This window comes from Saccopteryx bilineata, chromosome 5, assembly GCF_036850765.1.
Source record: "Saccopteryx bilineata isolate mSacBil1 chromosome 5, mSacBil1_pri_phased_curated, whole genome shotgun sequence".
NCBI lineage: Eukaryota > Metazoa > Chordata > Mammalia > Chiroptera > Emballonuridae > Saccopteryx > Saccopteryx bilineata.
The window spans coordinates 237830858-237851336 of record NC_089494.1 but is presented as its reverse complement, the minus strand read 5'-3'; the positions used below and the strand labels follow the sequence as shown (position 1 = coordinate 237851336).

At 37.7% G+C, this 20479-nt stretch overlaps 1 protein-coding gene across 7 annotated transcripts in view; it reads left to right on the top strand.

The window, feature by feature from the left end:
* Positions 1–20479, top strand: part of KLHL5 (kelch like family member 5) — a 91022-nt gene that overhangs the window by 7204 nt on the left and 63339 nt on the right. Inside the window, exons 2-3 of one of the 7 annotated variants that reach the window (XM_066279204.1) lie at positions 7897–7994; positions 9764–9800. The exons of 2 other annotated variants lie outside the window; for them this stretch is intronic. In XM_066279204.1, coding sequence (XP_066135301.1) covers positions 7937–7994; positions 9764–9800 — 95 coding nt within the window. In that variant the 5' untranslated portion in view covers positions 7897–7936. Of the gene's footprint in view, positions 1–7896; positions 7995–8350; positions 8372–9763; positions 9801–20479 lie in introns of those variants that run through there. 4 more of the 7 variants (XM_066279206.1, XM_066279203.1, XM_066279205.1 and 1 more) reach the window with 4 other exon arrangements.

Here is a 20479-nt window from a genome sequence, read left to right as displayed (position 1 = left end):
GGAAGGTGTGTGGCAGAGTGTTGTGGAGGTGGGTAAACTGGGAGTAAATGGGGATGGAAAGAGACTTTGCTTAGGGTGGAGGGTACATGATGTGGTGTGCAGATGGTGTTATATTGAGTTTTACACTTGAAACCTATATGGTTTTGGAACCAATGTAACCCCAATAAATTAAATTTAAAAATAAAATAAATGATACCTCTCGGTTTCAGAAAATAAACAAATGCTAGCAGAAATTTTTAAAAAAAGAAACAAGAAAATATTCAAATAAAACAATTTAACTTTACACTTAAAGGAACTAGAAGAATAACAACAAAGTCCAAAGTGAATAGTAGAAAGTAAATACTTAAGATTAGGGCAGAAATAAACAAAATAGAGTCTAAGAAAACTACACAAGATCTAAGAACTGGTTTTTTGAAAAAATAAATGAGATTGACAAACCTTTAACCAGACTCATCAAGAAAAAAAGAGAGCAGACCCAAATAAAATTAGGAATGAAAGAGAAGTAACTAACACCAAAGAAATACAAAGGATTAGAAGAAAATATTATGAACAATTATATGCCAACAAATAGAACAATCTGTAAGAAATAAAGGATAAATTTTAGGAACATATAATCTTCTAAAACTGAATCAGGAAAAATCAGAAAACCTGACTAGACTGATTACAGCTAATGAAATTGTAGCAGCGCCTGACCTGTGGTGGCGCAGTGGATAAAGCGTCGACCTGGACATGCTGAGGTCGCCGGTTCGAAACCCTGGGCTTGCCTGGTCAAGGCACATATGGGAGTTGATGCTTCCAGCTCCTCCCCCCCTTCTCTCTCTCTGTCTCTCTCTCCTCTGTCTCTCTCCTCTCTAAAAAATGAATAAATAAAGTAAAAAATAATAATAATAAAATAAAGAAAGAAAGAAATTGTAGCAGCAATCAAAAAACTTTGAACAAACAAATGTCCTGGACTGATAGCTTCACAGGGTAATTTTACCAAACAAAGAACTAACACCTGTCCTTCTGAAACTTTTCCCAAAAATTCAAGAGGAGGGAAGACTCCCAAGTTCATTTTATGAGACCAGCGTTACCCCATTTCAAAACCAAATAAAGACACTACAAAGAGAGAAAATGATAGGCCTCTGATAAACAGATGCAAAAATCCTCAACAAAATATTAGCAAACCAGCTCTGGCAATACATTAAAAGATCATAGTCTATTATCAAGTGGGATTTATTTCTGAGATGCAAGGTTGGTACAATATTCACAAGTCAGTAAACATGATACACCACATAAACAAAATGAAGGATAAAAATCACATGGTCACCAGTGATAAAAAAAAAAAAATCACATGGTCATATCAATAGATATGAAAAAGCTTTTGATAAAATCCAGCACCCATTTATGATAAAAAACTGTGGAAAGTGAGAATAGAGGGAACATACCTCAATGTAGTAGTAAAGGCCATATATGACAGACACACAGCCAACATCATACTCAAAGGGCAAAAACTAAAAGCATTTCCCCTAACATCAGGAACAGGACAGGGATGTCTGCTTTCACCACTTATTCAATGTAGTACTGGAAGTCCTAGCCACAGCAATCAGAGGAGAAGATATAAAAGGCATCCAGATTGGAAAGGAAGAGGTAAAACTGTCATTATTTGCAGATGACATGATACTGTGTATAGCTGTGATGGCAAACCTTTTTATAAAAACCGCCCACTTTTGCAGTGCTGGTCAACCTAGTCCCTCCCACCCACTAGTGGGCAGTAGTGGAGCAACCAAATGACACTGTGATTGGCCCACCATGAAAGCTGGACCACCCACTAGTGGGCGGGTTGACCAGCTCTGCAAAAGTGGGTAGTTTTTATAAAAAGATTTGCCATCACGTGAATAGAGAACCCTAAATATTCCCCCAAAAAACTACTTGAACTGATCGATGAATTCGGTAAAGTAGCAGGATACAAAATTAATATCCAGAAATCAGTTGTATTTCTATATACTAATAATGAACTATCAGAAAGAGAAACTAAGAAAACAATCCTATTTATAATTGCATCAAAAAAATAGCTTGGGCCTGACCAGGCGGTGGCACAGTGGATAGAGCATCGGACTGGGATGCAGAGGACCCAGGTTCGAGACCCTGAGGTCACCAACTTAAGCGCGGGCTCATCTGGTTTGAGCAAAAGCCCACCAGCTTGAACCCAAGGTCGCTGGCTTGAGCAAGGGGTTGCTTGGCCTGCTAAAGGCCCACAGTCAAGGCACATTTGAGAAGGCAATCAGTGAACAACTAAGGTGTTGCAACACACAATAAAAAGCTAATGATTGATGCTTCTCATCTCTCTCTGTTCCTGTCTGTCTGTCCCTGTCTATTCCTCTCTCTGACTCACTCTCTGTCTCTGTAAAAAAAATAAATAAATAAATAAATAGCTTGGAATAAATATAACCAAAGATAAAAAAGACCAGTACTTGGAAAATGATAAGACACTGAAGAAAGAAATTGAAGAAGAAACCAATAAATGGAAGCATAAACTATGTTCATGGATAGGAAGAATTAACATCATTAAAATGTCCATACTACCCAAAGCAATCTATAGATTCAACATAATTCCTATGGTGTATTTCACAGAACTAGAATAAATACTCCAAAAATTTAGATGGAACCACAAAAGACCTGGAATGACCACAGCACTCTTGAGAAAGAAAAACGGAGTAAGAAGAATCATGCTACCTGATAATCAAACTATACTACAAGACCATAGTAATCAAAACACATGTTGCTAGCATAAAAACAGAGCTATCAATCAATGGCAGAAAATAGCCCAGAAATAAACCCATACCTCTATGATCAATTAATATTTGACAAAGGAGTCAAGACATACATAGGGTAATGGGAAAATTGTACAGATTAAGTGCAAAAAATGAAATGGTTACATTCTTACACCATATACAGCAATAAACTCAAAATGGATTAAAGACTTAAATGTTAGGCTTGAAACCATAAAAATCCTAGAAGAAAACATAAGCAGAAATTCTCAGCTGTTTCTCATAGCAATATTTTTTATGATATATCTCCTAGGGCAAGGGAAACAAACAAACAAAAAAACAAATAGAACTATATCAAACTAAAATGTTTTTGCACAGCAGTTGAAACCATCAACAAAATGAAAAGAATTTATGAATGGGAGAACCAATTCATCAATGATACATCTAATAAGGGGTTAGTATCCAAAATTTATAAAAAACTCATGCAACTCAAAACCAAAAAAAAAAAAAATCCAATTAAAAAATGGGCAAAGGACCTGAATAGACACTTCTTCAAAGAGGACATACTGGTGGCCAATAAACATGAAAAAGTGCTCAACATCACTAATTATCAGAGAAATACAAGTTAAAACCACAATAAGATATCACGTTATACCTGTCAAAAAAGGCTGTCATCAGTAAATCAACAAGTATTGGGGAGGATATGGAGAAAAGGGAACCCTTATGTACTGTTGGTGAGAATGAAGATCAGTACAGCCACTGTAGAAAGCAGTATGGAGGCTCCTCAAAAAATTAAAAATGGGCTGTCTTATGACCCAGCAATTCTTTTTTTTTTTTTAAATATATATATATATATATATATATATATATATATATATATATATATATATAGTTAAATTTATTTATTTTTTTATTTTTTACAGAGACAGAGAGTGAGTCAGAGAGAGGGATAGACAGGGACAGACAGACAGGAACGGAGAGAGATGAGAAGCATCAATCATTAGTTTTTCATTGCGCGTTGCAACACCTTAGTTGTTCATTGATTGCTTTCTCATATGTGCGTTGACCACGGGCCTTCAGCAGACCAAGCAACCCCTTGCTGGAGCCAGTGACCTTGGGTCCAAGCTGGTGAGCCTCGCTCAAACCAGATGAGCCCGCACTCAAACTGGCGACCTCGGGGTCTCGAACCTGGGTCCTTCCGCATCCCAGTCCGACGCTCTATCCACTGCGCCACCACCAGGTCAGGCATGACCCAGCAATTCTACTTCTGGGACTATATCCAAAGAAACCCAAAACACTAATTCCCAAGAACATATATATGCACCCCTATGTTCATTGCAGCACTGTTTACAATAGCCAAGATTTGGAAGCAGCCCTAGTGCCCATCAGTAGATGAGTGGATAAAAAATGTTCTAGTACATTTACACAATGGAATACCAATCAGTTGTAAAAGAGAAGGAAATTTTACCTTTTGCAACAGCATGGATGTACCTGGAGAATATTATATACTAAGTGAAATAAGCCAGTCAGAAAAAGACAAATACCATGTGATTTCACTTACATGAGAAATCTAATGAACAAAATAAATTAACAACATGGAAACAGACTCCTAGATACAGAGATCAGACTGACAGCTGTCCAAGGGGAGTGGGTTGGGAGGCTGGGTGAGAAAGGTGGAGGTATTGAGGGGAAAAAAACTCATAGACAACAGTATTGTAATTTCCAAAGAGAAAGGGGGGTAATTAATTAAATAGAAAAACAGTTTTAAAGGTGATAATAAATAATGTATTAAAACTCTTTTACTGTCTAAATTTTTTCCTGAGGGCAGCTGGCACGAGTTTGTGGGGCAAGTGTACTTGGTTCCTGAATTTCAGCTAGCACATAGTAAGAATGGAGAGAATGAGGGATTAGTGCAAAAATTTATCTGAATCCCTTCAGTTCTTATGTTTGGATTGAGAGTTTTGGTAATGAGGGACACTTGTATAAGAAAGTATCCTATAAATGATGCAGTGCTATACAAAATGTTACCGTTCTGAAGATAACTGAGGGACAGAACTATTCAATGTCTTCCCTCCATTATGAGAAAGGGGTTTGTTGCTTATATCAGAGGAGGTAAATTATGCTGTGGTAATAAAGAACCCTCACATCTTAGTGGTTTAAAAAAGCAGAGGTTTATTTTTCAGTCACAGTACACATCCAGTTAGAGTCAGCAGGACAGTTCTGTTGTCAGAGTCCCAGGTTATCACAGGCTCCGTCTCAACTCTGCTTCCACAGTTGTTCAGCAGGGGAAATTGCACAGTGGCTCTTAAAGGCTCCTACCTGGAAGTGACACATGTAATTTCCACTGCCATTTCGTTGGCCAAACAAGTCAAAAAACTACATGACTTCAAGGAGGTGGTCAAATGCGATTCTATCATGTATCCAAAAGGAGAACTGGAATAGTCTGCAGTCTTGATGACCACTTTTACACTAAGCAGGCTTTATGGTCCCATGAGTTAACATAAAATATGAATAAATCAAATCCAGATTATGTTCTTTAAGATTCTAATTAGAAAATAGAAAACAGCATTTCTTTGTGTATGTATGTATATTTAATCACAGAATTATGCTAGTGAGAATTATATAGAACATTTATTAATTGGAAATGAAATCTTTTGGAAACTTCACAATTAGATGTACTATTTTGACCAAGTGGATTTCATTCTGTTTGAATTATATGTTCATTCAATAAACATTTGTTCAATGTGATGTGTATACAAGGCGCTGTGTTAGATTCTATGAGGATAAATAGATGAATGGGAAGTTTACAACCCCAACAGACAATAGCTATAATTAAGTTCTCTCTTTTCCTTTTTCTTTAAAACAACTTTAACAGAATTTTTCAATATGATAAAATCTGTTTAGGTATATACAGTGTGTCTGTAAAGTCATGGTGCACTTTTGACCGGTCACAAGAAAGCAACAAAAGACAATAGAAATGTGAAATCTGCACCAAATAAAAGGAAAACTTTCCCAGTTTCATACCTATTCAGTGCAGTTCGATGTGGGCTCACACACAGATTTTTTAGGGCTCCTTAGGAAGCTATCCCGTAGCAGGCTTCCCCAAACTATGGCCTGCGGGCCACATGCGGCCCCCTGAGGCCATTTATCGGGCCCCCCACCACACTTCCAGAAGGGGCACCTCTTTCATTGGTGGTCAGTGAGAGGAGCACTGTATGTGGCGGCCCTCCAATGGTCTGAGGGACAGTGAACTGGTCCCCTGTGTAAAAAGTTTGGGGACCCCTGCTACAGACTCATCACTGACTGATGGCCTACCAGAACGGGGTTTCTCCACCAAACTGCCGGTTTCCTTCAACTGCTTATCCCACCGAGTAATGTTATTCCTACATGGTGGCACTTTGTTATAAATGCGCCGATATTCACGTTGCACTTTGGTCACGGATTTGAATTTAGTGAACCACAGAACACACTGAACTTTCCTCTGTACCGTCCACATCTTGACTGGCATGACCATGGGCTGCTCCACTGTGTACACGGTGTTACTTCATCATCTGCGCATGCGCACATGCTGCCACATCATCCTACAGAAACTGGGAGGGTTTTCCTTTTATTTGGTGCAGATTTCACATTTCTATTGTCTTTTGTTGCTTTCCTGTGACCGGTCAAAAGTGCACCATGACTTTACGGACACACTGTATATACACTGTGACACTTTGCCCCTTTTTGGTCTTAGCAGTTATTTATTGATAAGTTACAGAATATTACTTAAACTAGCTTAAGAATAAAAAGGTGTTTTGTTAGAAGAGGGATATAGGGTTATGTCACAGAGTTTAAGGGCAGGAAGTGCAGCTGAATCTCAGAGGCTGCTGTCACCAATACAGAAAGTTGGGAGCTGGGACTGTTTTCCTTCTCCAAGTATAGATGATTCCTTGCCAATGTCTCTCTTCTATATATATATTTCATTTTTTAATATGTTAACTGGCTTTTTTTTCTTAAAGGGGTATTTTTTTTAAATTTTATTTATTTATTCATTTTTAGAGAGGAGAGAAAGAGGGAGAGAGAGAGAGACAGAGAGGGAGAGAGAGGAGAGAGAGAGAGAGAGAGAAAGGGGGAGGAGCTGGAAGCATCAACTCCCATATGTGCCTTGACCAGACAAGCCCAGGGTTTCGAACAGGCGACCTCAGCATTTCCAGGTCGACGCTTTATCCACTGCACCACCACAGGTCAGGCTTAAAGGGGTATTTTAACCCAAGATTTCACACACTTAAAAGAAACTAACTACAACGTCTAGAACCTTTTTATTCCCTAAGTTCCACATCTTGGTTAATTCTCAAGTTAGCCGCTATCAGAGTTTGGAAATAATGGAGTTGGCCCTAAAATATCACAGGTTAGGATAATTGACAACTTTGTGATAGAGAAAGAAGCACGTCTAGTAGTTTAAAATTGAAGAAACTCGTGATGCCAGTTGAAAGTTCTGCTATACAGTCAGCATCAGTTTGCATAGTCTAGTGCAGGGGTAGTCAACCTTTTTATACCTACCACCCACTTTTGTATCTCTGTTAGTAGTAAAATTTTCTAACCGCCCACCGGTTCTACAGTAATGGTGATTTATAAAGTAGGGAAGTAACTTTACTTTATAAAATTTATAAAGCACAGTTACAGCAAGTTAAAGTATATAATAATTATTACTTACCAAGTACTTTATGTCGAATTTTCACTGTTTGGCAGAATAAATCTTTATAAAACAACTTACTATAGTTAAATCTATCTTTTTATTTATACTTTGGTTGCTTCACTACCGCCCACCATGAAAACTGGAATGCCCACTAGTGGGCAGTAGGGACCAGGTTGACTACCACTGGTCTAGTGGATCAGGCTAATTAGAATAATCAGGGTAAGAAGGTGGAACTGAAGCTGACTTGTAGCAACAGCACCCCCCCCAACCCTGGCAGGCACCATCTCCATTGTAACCCTTTCATCCGTTCCTTCGCCCACTCCCTAGGTGCATACAGATTACTGAATTGTCTAACGCTTAGAAGTCACCTACTTTCCTGTAAACTGTGTGTACTTGTTTCTCTAGCCAAGTGGCCTTGCATTCTTTACCTCTGCTATATCTCCTTTCTTCCTGGCTGAAAAACGTTCATAGCTCCACCTCAGCAGATGTTTGAGGAGAAGGACTGTGGGAAATGAGTAGGTGTTACCTGGAAGAGGGGATCCCCAGAAAACAAACAATAACAGAGAAAGGTGAGTAAAAGCTACATATGGGGTTAGGTGTATTTGTTGAGGATATATGTTAAGAGCTGACAAAAAGGGGAAGGGGCCTGGGTTCAAACTTTGAAATATCTGAACTGTCCTTCTAAGACATTCATATGCTCTTGTTGCTATGCTGATGAACGGGTCTTCTTAGGTTCAGGTAAACATTCAGACTCACTCAGCTGCGGTAGGTTTGTTGATTCAGAAGGCTCCTAGACAGGAACCGCAGCTCGCCAGCAGGGCAGCGTACATGTTTCTCATTGGTGGTTGTGCCCCTTACAGCAAGCCAGGCAAGCAGTTCGTGTAGCTATCTGGGAGACCTCCTTGCAAGTGAAAGCTCAAATGCGAGGAGACAAGGCTTACACCAGGTAGGTGCAGGGGCCACAGTGGCTTTAAAAACCTCATGTTCCACAGAAGACGACATTTCTTATACAACTCCACAGAGGTGGCTTCCAGCCCTCCCACTCAGGGAAGTCAGGCTTCCTGTCGGGTATTTATAGTTTATTTATAGTCCCTCTGAGTCCAGATGCAAGTTTACTCATCATTTTTAGTATAAACAATGTTGCCTAGTAACATAGATGGCAAACCTATTTCCATCAGAGCTAAGAGAGTTAATTAGCTGAAGGTTTAGATTTTTAACTGAACCTTTAATTAACTGATGGAAAAGATTTTAACTCTACTTATACTTGTTATTCTTAGTATCTTCCATAGTCCTTTTCATTTGGGAAGTACTTAGTAACACACATTTGCTACCTTTGATGTAGTGTGTTTTAACTTTTTCTGATGAAAAAAGTATGAAATAGGAAGAAGTGTTGAGAGTAAAGGAATGCTGGAAAGGTAGACAAGGACCACTAGACTATTATAAACACTGAATTGCGTAAAAAAATCTTGGCTTTTATTTATCTTACAGGTGATTGAGAAAAATATATATATATATAAGTTTTAAGTAAGAGTGATATGGTCAAGAATTGCACTTTCGAAGGTGGTGTTTGACTGTAGTGTGGAGAGTGGGTGAGAGGGGATTTAGACTTGAGGCTGGTTGGCACATTTCTACTTAATATTTGCCATTCTTTGGGGAGATAGTTCTCCTATAAGCAGAAAGAAGGACTACTGAATTTTGTGCTCTACAGGAGTTTAGAATTGCTGGACAGATGAAAATGGTCCCTTGGAGGGGTATGAATCAGCTTGTTCTTCTTAATTTATTCCTGAGTTTGGGAGGACTACCCTGAACTGCCCCCTGAGAACTATGGATGATCGCTTCTCGGCCTTCTGGCTAAGATCAAGTGTAGAACCGCGGATTAACACGAAGGATATCTGGCCTCCATTGGTCTCCATTTGACTCACCAGCATGCCTTACTTTGCTTTTTACTGGAGTCAAAGTATAGAATAGACTTTCAGTGGGTATTTTTGGTTTGTTTTTAGGTTTAGTTTTAGGGCAAGCTAAGAGTTTCTTTAATGGTTAACTGGCTTAATTAATATTTGTAGTGATTAACTATTTCTAATTACAAGCAGCTAAGAAACAGAATGCTTCACATTTTTCTGTTGCTTACATTGCCCTTTACTACCCTTCCTTACCTGATTTATGGTGTTCTGTCTAATATAAATATACAGTTTATAAAATCTGATTGGCCCTGCAGCCAAATCAAGTTGATCTGTGATTGGCTTATTATGGGCGCAGAGAATGCAGGCAATTCTGCTTGATTGTATTTGTGTCTAGAGAGTACTGATTGATTACTTCCTTCCCCTCCATCACCATAAAGCTGCACAGAGGACAAACACTTACTGGATTTGGTTCAGGTCAGTAAAAAACCAAATTATGGTTATCCACACTGTTACTTTTTATGGCACGAAAGACAGTTGGGTGTCTTAGCACATGCGAAACAGGAAATTTAGCAGTGGTTTGCCTTCATCTTTATGGCATAACAGTTCTCATCCTTGTGCCACAGCAAATGTGTACTTCACCTCACAAAATCTAAGGTATGGTGACAGATCTTTCCTTTTTTACCGATCATCAAGTCAAACAACTCTCTTGAAAAGTAAATATTTTGTTGTAATCATGCTTTGGTCTTCATAGTATCTACTGTGATAACTTTTATAGATGAGTGTGGAGATAAAAAGACCAAATAATATTAATTTAGGTGATTTTTAAAATGTTGCTTGCTCTACAACCAGATATCAGTCCCAATAGGCAGTTGATGGATGAAAAGGTTCTTTTAATGTTAATGTGGGTCAGCACTTTGCCCAAAAGAAATAGTGACAGAAATTGGGAGGGAGCCAAGTGGGGCAAAACCTATGAGGCATACTTGGCAAATAAATGCCATTTGACATTTAATTATGATGAACTTAACTGTAGTTGTTATTTTAGGAGTGATGTGTTCTTTAATTACTGGCTTTTTTTTTTCTTTTTTAGTGCCTTATTTACTTTAAGCTTGGTCAGATCTTACTGGTAAAGAATTTAAGTTTGCTCTACTACTCTGTCTTAGGTATCTGACCTTGTGCAAGTCAACTATCCTCTGAATGTGCTTGCTTATTTGGACAATGGGGGTAAATACCTACCCTATCTCCTCACAAGGTGGTTGTGAGTTGCAAATGACAATACTTGGAAAGAAAGAAGCAGCGAGGTGTACTTGAAAGTATCTGGTCTTTAGAATCAGTTCTGCTTCAAAATGAATGCTGCTACTGACTGGATATATGTAACCTCGCTTCAGTGTCTTATCTGTAAGGGGGAGAGAGTTAGCCCTGTTTGCCAGAGTTTTTGTGACAACTGAATATCTCAATGTAAAGTATTTTACATATTACTTTGCACAGTTAGGCACTTAGGAAACAGTAGCTGCTGTTACAAATCCTGATCTTGACTCAATGCTTGTACATGCTACTCACTGAAGAGTAAACTAAAGATCAGAAAGTAAAGTAATTAGCCCAGATTATATGATGAGCTGGTGGGTGATTTAGCTATTGGGCTTTTTCTGCTATATCACTTAGGCTACCATTAATAAATGATAACGTGGGAAAATAAGCAGAAGCATCCTCTACCAGCTACCTCTGAAGAGCTCATAGCTTTAACCTAATGTTTCTCTTTCCTCTGTAAATTGTACTTACTGATCCCAAGGGCCAGCTGAATACTCATAGCTGAGTAGGCTGCTCTGTAGTAGACCCGCACTTCTGTGCTTGCCTGTTGAATTGGGTTCTTACTAGGAGTAAGTTGTGTTTTACTCAGAAACCTATTTTGAACATTTATGCTTCTTATAATAATAATAAAACATTAATAAACATGTAAATTAGTGAGTATAAAGAAAAGATCATTCTTTCTTTGAAAGTTAAGTTGAATGCTTTGGGACATCCCATTATAAATGACTTATTAACAAATTTGCTATCAAATTGGATAACTCTTAAGAGATGGGGGTGGGGGACTTATCAATGTCTAAAACAGTACATGTTAAAGTGTTCATGGACCAACTAACTGATCTTTAGAATATTAGTGGTTCTCAGGGAAATGAGGAGCTCACACCAGAGTGGAAATGAACTACATCACTAAGCACACTGTTTAGTTCAGCTGACATTTTTTTTCACAGTAAGACTTTCTCCTTGAAGTAAGCAGAACATTAATTTACATCTGGCACAAGCATTTTTATCTCATGGTGGCTAGACTCCTACTCTAATGGATTCTGTATTCATATTCTTTCAGAAGTGCTTTTAAATTCTTTCTTCGTTTATAGAAACCATAAGTGGAAATCATAGATGATGAATCATTGTGAGCATGGCTAATACAAGAAAGAGAACCCAAATTCAGTGGGAGGCCCATATCAAATATATAGCACTAGCCCTATATGAAAAAATTTGTGAATAAATGTGCTCTCATGTGTTTAAATTATAAAGTAACATCTTTAATGATATGTAAATATAATTTTTCAAGTACAGGATTTCCCCACTATCCAAAAGTAGAGCATATCCTGTGAAACCTTTCTAAGCTGAAATGGTATAAGGCAGTGATTTTCAACTGGTGTGCCACAAGAATTTTTAAAACATGCAATACCTGACTATTTAGTCAGGGGCATTGACCTCTTATTCCTTAGATTGTCAAATAAAAAACTGACAGCAGCCAACACAACAATAGCTGCCTAGCATGAATGAATCAAAATTATACCTATTTTTCTTTGTCAGATTGGCAAAAAAATATTTCTTTTCGGTGTGCTGCAGAATTTTAGTAATGAGTTTATGTGTCTTGAGATGAAAAATGTTGAAAATCTCTGACATTAGGCAAAGAAGCAATTACCACTCATTTGTATGTGAAAAAATTTTAATGTTCCTAGACCCAAAAATCTTACCAAATCATGCCAAAACACATATAAAACCTGAAATAACGCTAACATGTAGTGAAAACAGGGATGCACAAAATAAACCGAAATAAAGCCCAGATGCTCCCACACACAGTTCACAGCTCTGGCGGCTGGATGCTGAGATGCTGAGTGTAGTTCTTGGGCTGGAGCTGGGCAGAACCACAGCCCCACTGGGGGGCCACTGCCTGTGTAACTGGCTTGCAGCCACATACATGCTGAATGCTATTTTTGCTTTTCGCCTTTCTTTGTAAAAGTGAAAATCCTCTTTGAATTTCTTTCACTTGGTGGAAATATGTTCTAATGTAAGTTTTCATAAAAGCGAAAGTGATGTGAAATGAACTTTCAAAAATTGGGGAATACCTATACTGACTTTCCCCTTTAATGAACCAGCTATAGGTTTCATCTGACAAGGGGGCTTTTACTATATATACCGAGTCCCAACTTGACTGGAAATATATCTTTGACCTCTGCAGCAGTCTTAGCATCCTATTCATGCACCTGTATACCTTTACCATGGTGTATTGTAATTTTTAAATTGAATGTCAGTTCTTGTATTCTAAGTGTCTTGAAAGCCATAGTCCTTTCTGTAACCTTCATGAGTTTCTAGTCTAGGGGAAAAGGCAGACATTAAGTAAGTAATTTCAATCAGATTATTGAGTTATCTGAGCAAGTAGTTTGGGGTGCTGTATGCTCCCATAGCAAGGAGATACAATTTAGTTTAAAAGTTAAAGAATACCCCACTTTTTCACCTTGATCTTATGTAAGTATATATCACAGTGCTTTTAGGGTACACAAAGAAATAGAATGTCTATATTGGTGCCTTCTACCACGAAACTTCAATTTTCATTGTATATCAGAGTTTTTGGCTGCTGATTTTTAAATTTACAATGTAGCTTACAAAGCTAAATATCTTATCTTGTTATAGGTGAATTTAAATTCAATACTTATTTTTAATTTTCACTTTTTTGATTAAATCACATATATCCCAATTATTTTTAAAAGAGTTATTTAACATCTGATTTCAGAGTGTATTTTGTTTTTTGGGGTTTTTTTTCATTAAAAAGAAATTCTGATGCAATGTGTTTGTGGTACCTGGTAGAAAAAAAATAAAAAATAACCAATGTTAAGAGCCCAGGATTCATCTATCCACACTTTAAATTTCTGACTTTTTAAATAGATTGATTTTAACAACAAGCTAGATAGGGTTCTAAACCCTTACTTCTAGCTACTTAGTTGCTAGAAACATAATTAAAACCTAACTTTTCCAGTGTTATGCTCAATTCTCCTGAAACTATATCCTTCTTACTTTCTTATTTAGATCAGTTACCATTTTTCTTCCAGTCACCCAGTTAGAAAATGCTGTCTTCTTTGACTTCTCTCTGTCCATTTGCCACACATTCTATAAGGTCTGTCCCTGTAACATCTTTTAACATCCATTTCAATTTTAAATCTTGTTGCTTCCAGCCAAGGTTAAATCTGTCACCTTGAAGAGTTTTCTAACTGGCTTCCCTACTGGTGGTGTCTTCACTTACAAATTCATTCTTCACTGTTGCCAAAAAAATAAAAATTTTTTTTGAGCCATCCTTCTAGATCCTCATTCTCTCCCAAATAAAGAACATATTTGCTCCTTGATAATTTAGTAAGGATTTCATTCAAGATCCTCTTTTGTTAGATTTTAACATCTTCCAAATCAGTGTCGGTGCCATTAATGTATTCGTTTGTTCTTTTTTTTTTTTTTTGTATTTTTCTGAAGCTAGAAATGGGGAGAGACAGTCAGACAGACTCCCGCATGCGCCCGACCAGGATCCACCTGGCACGCCCATCAGGGGGTGACACTCTGCCCACCAGGGGGCGATGCTCTGCCCCTTGGGGGGGGGCCGCTCTGCGGAGACCAGAGCCACTCTAGCGCCTGGGGCAGAGGCCAAGGAGCCATCCCCAGCGCCCGGGCCATCTTTGCTCCAATGGAGTCTCGGCTGCAGGAGGGGAAGAGAGAGACAGAGGAAGGAGAGGGGGAAGGGTGGAGAAGCAGATGGACGCCTCTCCTGTGTGCCCTGGCCGGGAATCGAACCCCGGGATTTCCGCACGCCAGGCCGACGCTCTACCACTGAGCCAACTGGCCAGGGCCTATTCGTTTATTCTTTAAGTAACTATTTGAATGCAGTACACTACACAATTGTTAGAGACGTAGTGATCCCTGTTCTGTTGGATTTTACTATTTTCTCATCTTTGGGTTCTTTATGTCTATAGCACAAATATTTATTGAGTTTACATAAATACAGGATACTTTTGCATTTATAATGTTTGATTTTTATGAAGTTGGAGAAGATATAAAAAATATATATTTCTAGAATTAAAATTAAACTTAAGATCTTTTCTAATCTGGGTAAGTAAACTGATATTTTCTGTTATACATTCTTAAATGTTAGTACAATTTAAATTTTAATGAAATTATATGTTTTTAATTTTTAAAAATAAGATATTCTGATAAAATATTTAATTTAACTTTTTTTTAATATCCCAGGATTACCAAATTTTAAAGGATTATTCTAAATCATGTGTTGTAACTCATTCTTTTTATAGTTGACAGGAAACTTGGAATGTGAAATGCTACTGGGTTAGTACAGTAAAATTAATTCTTGATGTATTTATGTAATATTTATTACTTACTTTTAAACTGTAAGAATAGATTTATTAAAACTGATTATTTATAAAACAAAACAAATACTATTGTCTTTAAACCTCTATGTGAAGAGAGGTTTGCATAATATACTGATATAAACCAGTTAACTGAATAGTTGAGATTTTTTTTTTTTTTTCTTTTCCATTTTTCTGAAGCTGGAAACAGGGAGAGACAGTCAGACAGACTCCCGCATGCGCCCGACCGGGATCCACCCGGCACGCCCTCCAGGGGCGAAGCTCTGCCCACCAGGGGGCGATGCTCTGCCCATCCTGGGTGTCGCCATGTTGCGACCAGAGCCACTCTAGCGCCTGGGGCAGAGGCCAAGGAGCCATCCCCAGCACCCGGGCCATCTTTGCTCCAATGGAGCCTTGGCTGCGGGATGGGAAGAGAGAGACAGAGAGGAAAGCGCGGCGGAGGGATGGAGAAGCAACTGGGCGCTTCTCCTGTGTGCCCTGGCCGGGAATCGAACCCGGGTCCTCAGCACGCTAGGCCGATGCTCTACCGCTGAGCCAACCGGCCAGGGCCTGAATAGTTGAGATTTAAATTGAGTGAAGCCACGCTGTTGAAGTGAGCTTACCTGCATCTACCTTAATGACATTTCAGTGTTACTATTGTAATACTGAATAGTGTCATCTGTTAAGTTCACAAATTAATATCTACAGCTTTCAGTAGAATCTTAAAGAGATGTATTATAATTTATAAACATAATAAAAAAAAAAAGAAACCACTTCTGCCTGATCAGTGGTGGTGCTGTGGATAGAGTATCGACCTGGAACACTGAGGTTCCAGGTTCAAAACCCTAAAGTTGCCTACTTGAGCATGGACTTACCTGGCTTGGGCTCGGGGTTGCTGGCTTGAGTGTGGGATCATCCACATGATCCCATGGTTGCTGGCTTAAGCCTAAGGTTGCTGGCTTGAGCAAGGGGTCACTAGCTCAGCTATAGTCCTCCAGTCAAGGCACATATGAGAAAGCAATCAGCAATAACTGAAGTGATACACTTACAAGTTGATACTTCTCATCTCTCTCCCTTCCAGTCTCTGTCTTTCTCTGCCTCTCTCTGTCTCTCTTACACTTAAAAAAAAAAAAACTTTCAAAGTGGAATCAGCTATTTCATTATGTAAACTTATAGAATAGGATCTTTCTAGATCACCTCCTATCTATGTTGTGAGCAGGAAAGTAGGAAATAATCAGTCAACTCATAAGCATAGATTTGGTCCTGTTGTATATACAGCATAGATACCATTTGATAATGATGGTTTATTATTTTAATTTACCTGCTTAAATCAAGCACTTTATGTATTATAAGTCAGAGGATTCCTTTTAGTGCCCTCTGTTTATGATGTATTACTTAGAAATTCTTAAAGCAGTTTAAAATTTTATCTCTACCTTTTTCTTTTTTCATCATATGGGATACTAATCAAGATTCTTTTTGAGAATTAATTGACTTTGCTTTACATAATTAATTAATTTCAAATTAATAAAGCCTAGTGAATATTTTTCTTAGTTTCATTGAATTTTTGCTTTTAATGCTTTTGCTTTGTTTTTACCCCATTTTAGGTAACATGTTGAGCAACACATAAAATGTCAACAATTCTAATTTAATTCATTTCAGATGTAAACAACTTATAAAACTAACTCTAATAAACTTTTTAGGTAAAAATATAATGATAAATTCACTGACCAACATTTGAGCAGATTTGAAGCAGAAATTGCATGTGGATTCCACCTGACCAGGGGGTGGCGCAGTGGATAGAGCATTGGACTGGGGTGCGCAAGGCCCAGGTTCAAAACCCCAAGGTCGCTGGCTTGAACGCAGGGTCACTGGCTTGAGCATGGGATCATAGACATGACCCCATGGTCGCTGGCTTGAGCCCAAGGTTGCTGGCTTGAGCCCGAGGTCACTGATTTGAGCAAGAGGTCACTTGCTCTGCTGTAGCCCCCCAGTGAAGGCACATATGAGAAAGCAATCATTGAGCAACTAAGGTGCTGCAGTGAAGAATTGATGCTTCTCATCTCTCTCCTTTTCTGTCTGTCCTATTTGTCCCACTCTCTGTCTCTGTCAAAAAAAATAAAAAAGAAATCGCATGTGGATTCCTTAACTACATTTTGAAAAATATATTCATTATTGACACTTAGGTATTTTGTGAGCTTTTGTGTATCATTTAAATAAAGCAGCATTATTACAAGATAAGTACAGAATATAATTTGATAATCAGTTTCAAGAAAGTATTGTGTTAGTCTGAAAAGACATCTGCTATTTAGTCATTCACTTTCAAAGTCATAAAAAATTTATACTTAAAGAATAAAATAGAAAAAAGAAATTTTTAGACACTATATTCTCCTTAAGCTGAAAAACATCCTGAAAAGATTTTGTCACCAGAGGTATGTTTCTCTAATATCTTTGTTACTATTAGGTTCTTAATTTTATTATATAAATTTTAAAATGTACAGTATAAGTATACTGTTTATTATCATTCTTACAATTGTTGAACTCATTTGCTCATTAGAGAAATATTTACATCTACTGCCTGTCAGGTGTTGGGCTGCAGTGACAATAGTAAGAATAAGAAAAATAAATAAGTGAATAAACACTCAATACGCCAGGTGGTGATAGTGCTATGAAAACAAGAGTGTCAGAGAATAGAGAATGAATGAGATGTCTACTTTATGTAGAGTAGTTGGTGAAGATCATTTTGACAATATTATAATTTTTAATATGTTTTGATCTTTTATAAATAATTACCCTAAGTTTTTCTCATCAGAGCTGAATAAATTTTTCAGCAAAACAATTTTATATTGTTTGACAAAAGTTGATGGAACAAAAGAAACTGTTATTTAAATAAATGCTGAATTCTGTGCCATGTAAAGCATTAATGTTTAAGCTTACTGAATATTTTCCATAAAGTATTTAGCCCAAGAATTTAGTTAAAGCTAGGAAATATTTCTGTAAACCCCCTTCTAACATGGAGACTATAACAAACTACTGTTATCAGTGAAAAGTTACTCAACCACATTAGCAACCACATTAGTAATCAGAGAAATGTGAAGTAAAACCAAATGGGATGCTACTAAACACTGGTCAGGATGACTAAAGTGAAAGACAATACTAGTGCTGGCTGCATGTGGAATGACTCGAATTCTCATATGCAGCTTGTAGAAGTGTAAATGGATAAGAGCAATGACAGATGAACATATGCATACCTTATGAACTAGCAGTTTTGTTTCTGGATATAGATACTTAACTGGAATGCATGTACGTGTGTACATGTATACATGTTTACCAGACATGTACAAGAATCTTCATAGCATTATTTGCAAATCTAAAACTAGAAACAACTGAAATGTCGATCAGCAATAGAATGGATTTTGCTGGTCATATATTTATACAGTGGAATACTATATGGCCATAAGAACCAACTCTCAGGTACTACAGACAACAACACAGATTAATTTTAAAACGATGGTTAAAAAAATACATTTATATGAAATTCAAAAGCTGATAAAATTAATTTATGCTAAAGATAGTGGTTACCTCTTGATAACATTATACGGAGTGAAATAAGTAAATCAGAAAAAACTAAGAACTGCATGATTCCATACATAGGTGGGACATAAAAACGAGATTAAGAGACATGGACAAGAGTGTGGTGGTTACGGGGGTGGGGTGGGGGGGGGTGAGGCACAAAGAAAACCAGATAGAAGGTGACAGAGGACAATCTGACTTTGGGAGATGTTTTCTTTGAACATATATACCCTGATTTATTGATGTCACCCCATTAAAATTAATAAAAATTTATATATAAAAAAAGATAGTGGTTACCTTTTGAGACAGAGTATAATGAAGACCTCTTGAGTGACTTTCTTAACCTGGGTAGGGTCCATATTGTGCAAATTTATTGAGCTCTCCACTTATGATTTGTACACTTTTCTATTGAATGTCAATCTTCAATTTAAAAGTGTTTTTAAAGGTGTAGGCACTAGTTGATATCCACTTGGAAAATAGATTAGAAAAAATTATTTGCAAAACAAGACAGAGTTAATATCTGTAATGTAGAAGGAGCTTCTAGATAGTGATAAGGAAAAGACAAACAGCCCAGGAGAAAAATAGTCAAAGATGTAGTTCAGAAAACTGGTAGTCAAAATGGCCTCTGAGCCTATGAAAATATGCTCAAGCCCAGCAGTCATCTGGAATTAAAATAATTAAAATACTCATTGTTGACTATTGGGCCTAAGGAAATAGATTAAAAGGGTAGACTCACTTTAGTTTTGGAAATGTGAATTTTAGAAAGGTAGTTATGTGTTTAAATATAAAACACACACACCTTCAACCAAGCAGTCCCATTCCTGGGAATAAATTCCATAGACTTAAAAGCCTCACATGTATATTTATTTCAGCATTATTTTAATAATATAAAATGTAAACTGGAGATTAACTCAAATGCCCATTAGCAAGTAGATAGCTTAATAAGTTGTATTTTACAATTATGATATATACAGCTGTTAAGAAGATCATTATTGGCCCTAGCCGGTTGGCTCAGTGGTAGAGCGTCAGCCTGGTGTGCGGGGGACCCGGGTTCGATTCCCGGCCAGGGCACATAAGGAGAAGCGCCCATTTGCTTCTCCACACCCCCCCTCCTTCCTCTCTGTCTCTCTCTTCCCCTCCTGCAGCCAAGGCTCCATTGGAGCAAAGATGGCCCGGGCGCTGGGGATGGCTCCTTGGCCTCTGCCTCAGGCGCTAGAGTGGCTCTGGTTGCGGCAGAGCATCGCCCCTGGTGGGCAGAGCTTCGCCCCTGGTGGGCGTGCCAGGTGGATCCCGGTCGGGCACATGCGGGAGTCTGTCTGACTGTCTCTCCCCGTTTCCAGCTTCAGAAAAAAAAAAGAAGATCATTATTCATTTATGCATATATATTATTAATATATTTGAAAAAAGCAAAATGCCAGAAAGTTTAATACAACATGATGTTCATTTATAAAACAATAACAAAACTTCTATATATGTACATGTAAGTTGTATGTGATTTTATAAACATGAAGAAAGATGTGAGAGGCTTTATAACCAGCCTCTCAACATTGGTTACTGGGGAGAATGAGTGGACCAGGATTGGCAAAGGTCTCAGTTAAAAAGTATGTGATGTAAGTCCACTGATACAAAAGTTTGGGTTTTTAGCATATGTATATGTAACTGAACTCATGATCATGATAGCACTGGTTAAATGCTGTTACTTGGCTTTTTTCAACCTGAGATCCTGGTTGAGATCCCTTTAAAATCAGGGAGTCTATTTCAATGACTCCTAGAGTCCACCTGCATCTCTAGACCATTCAGAACAGCTACTACATTAAAGAGATCTATATTTAATGTATATCTTAATATCTTTGAGTAAAGGGTCTTTGGGCCCTCTTGGGAGTGGGCTCATAGTTTAATATTTTAACATTCACATCTCCTTAAGTTTTTGGATTT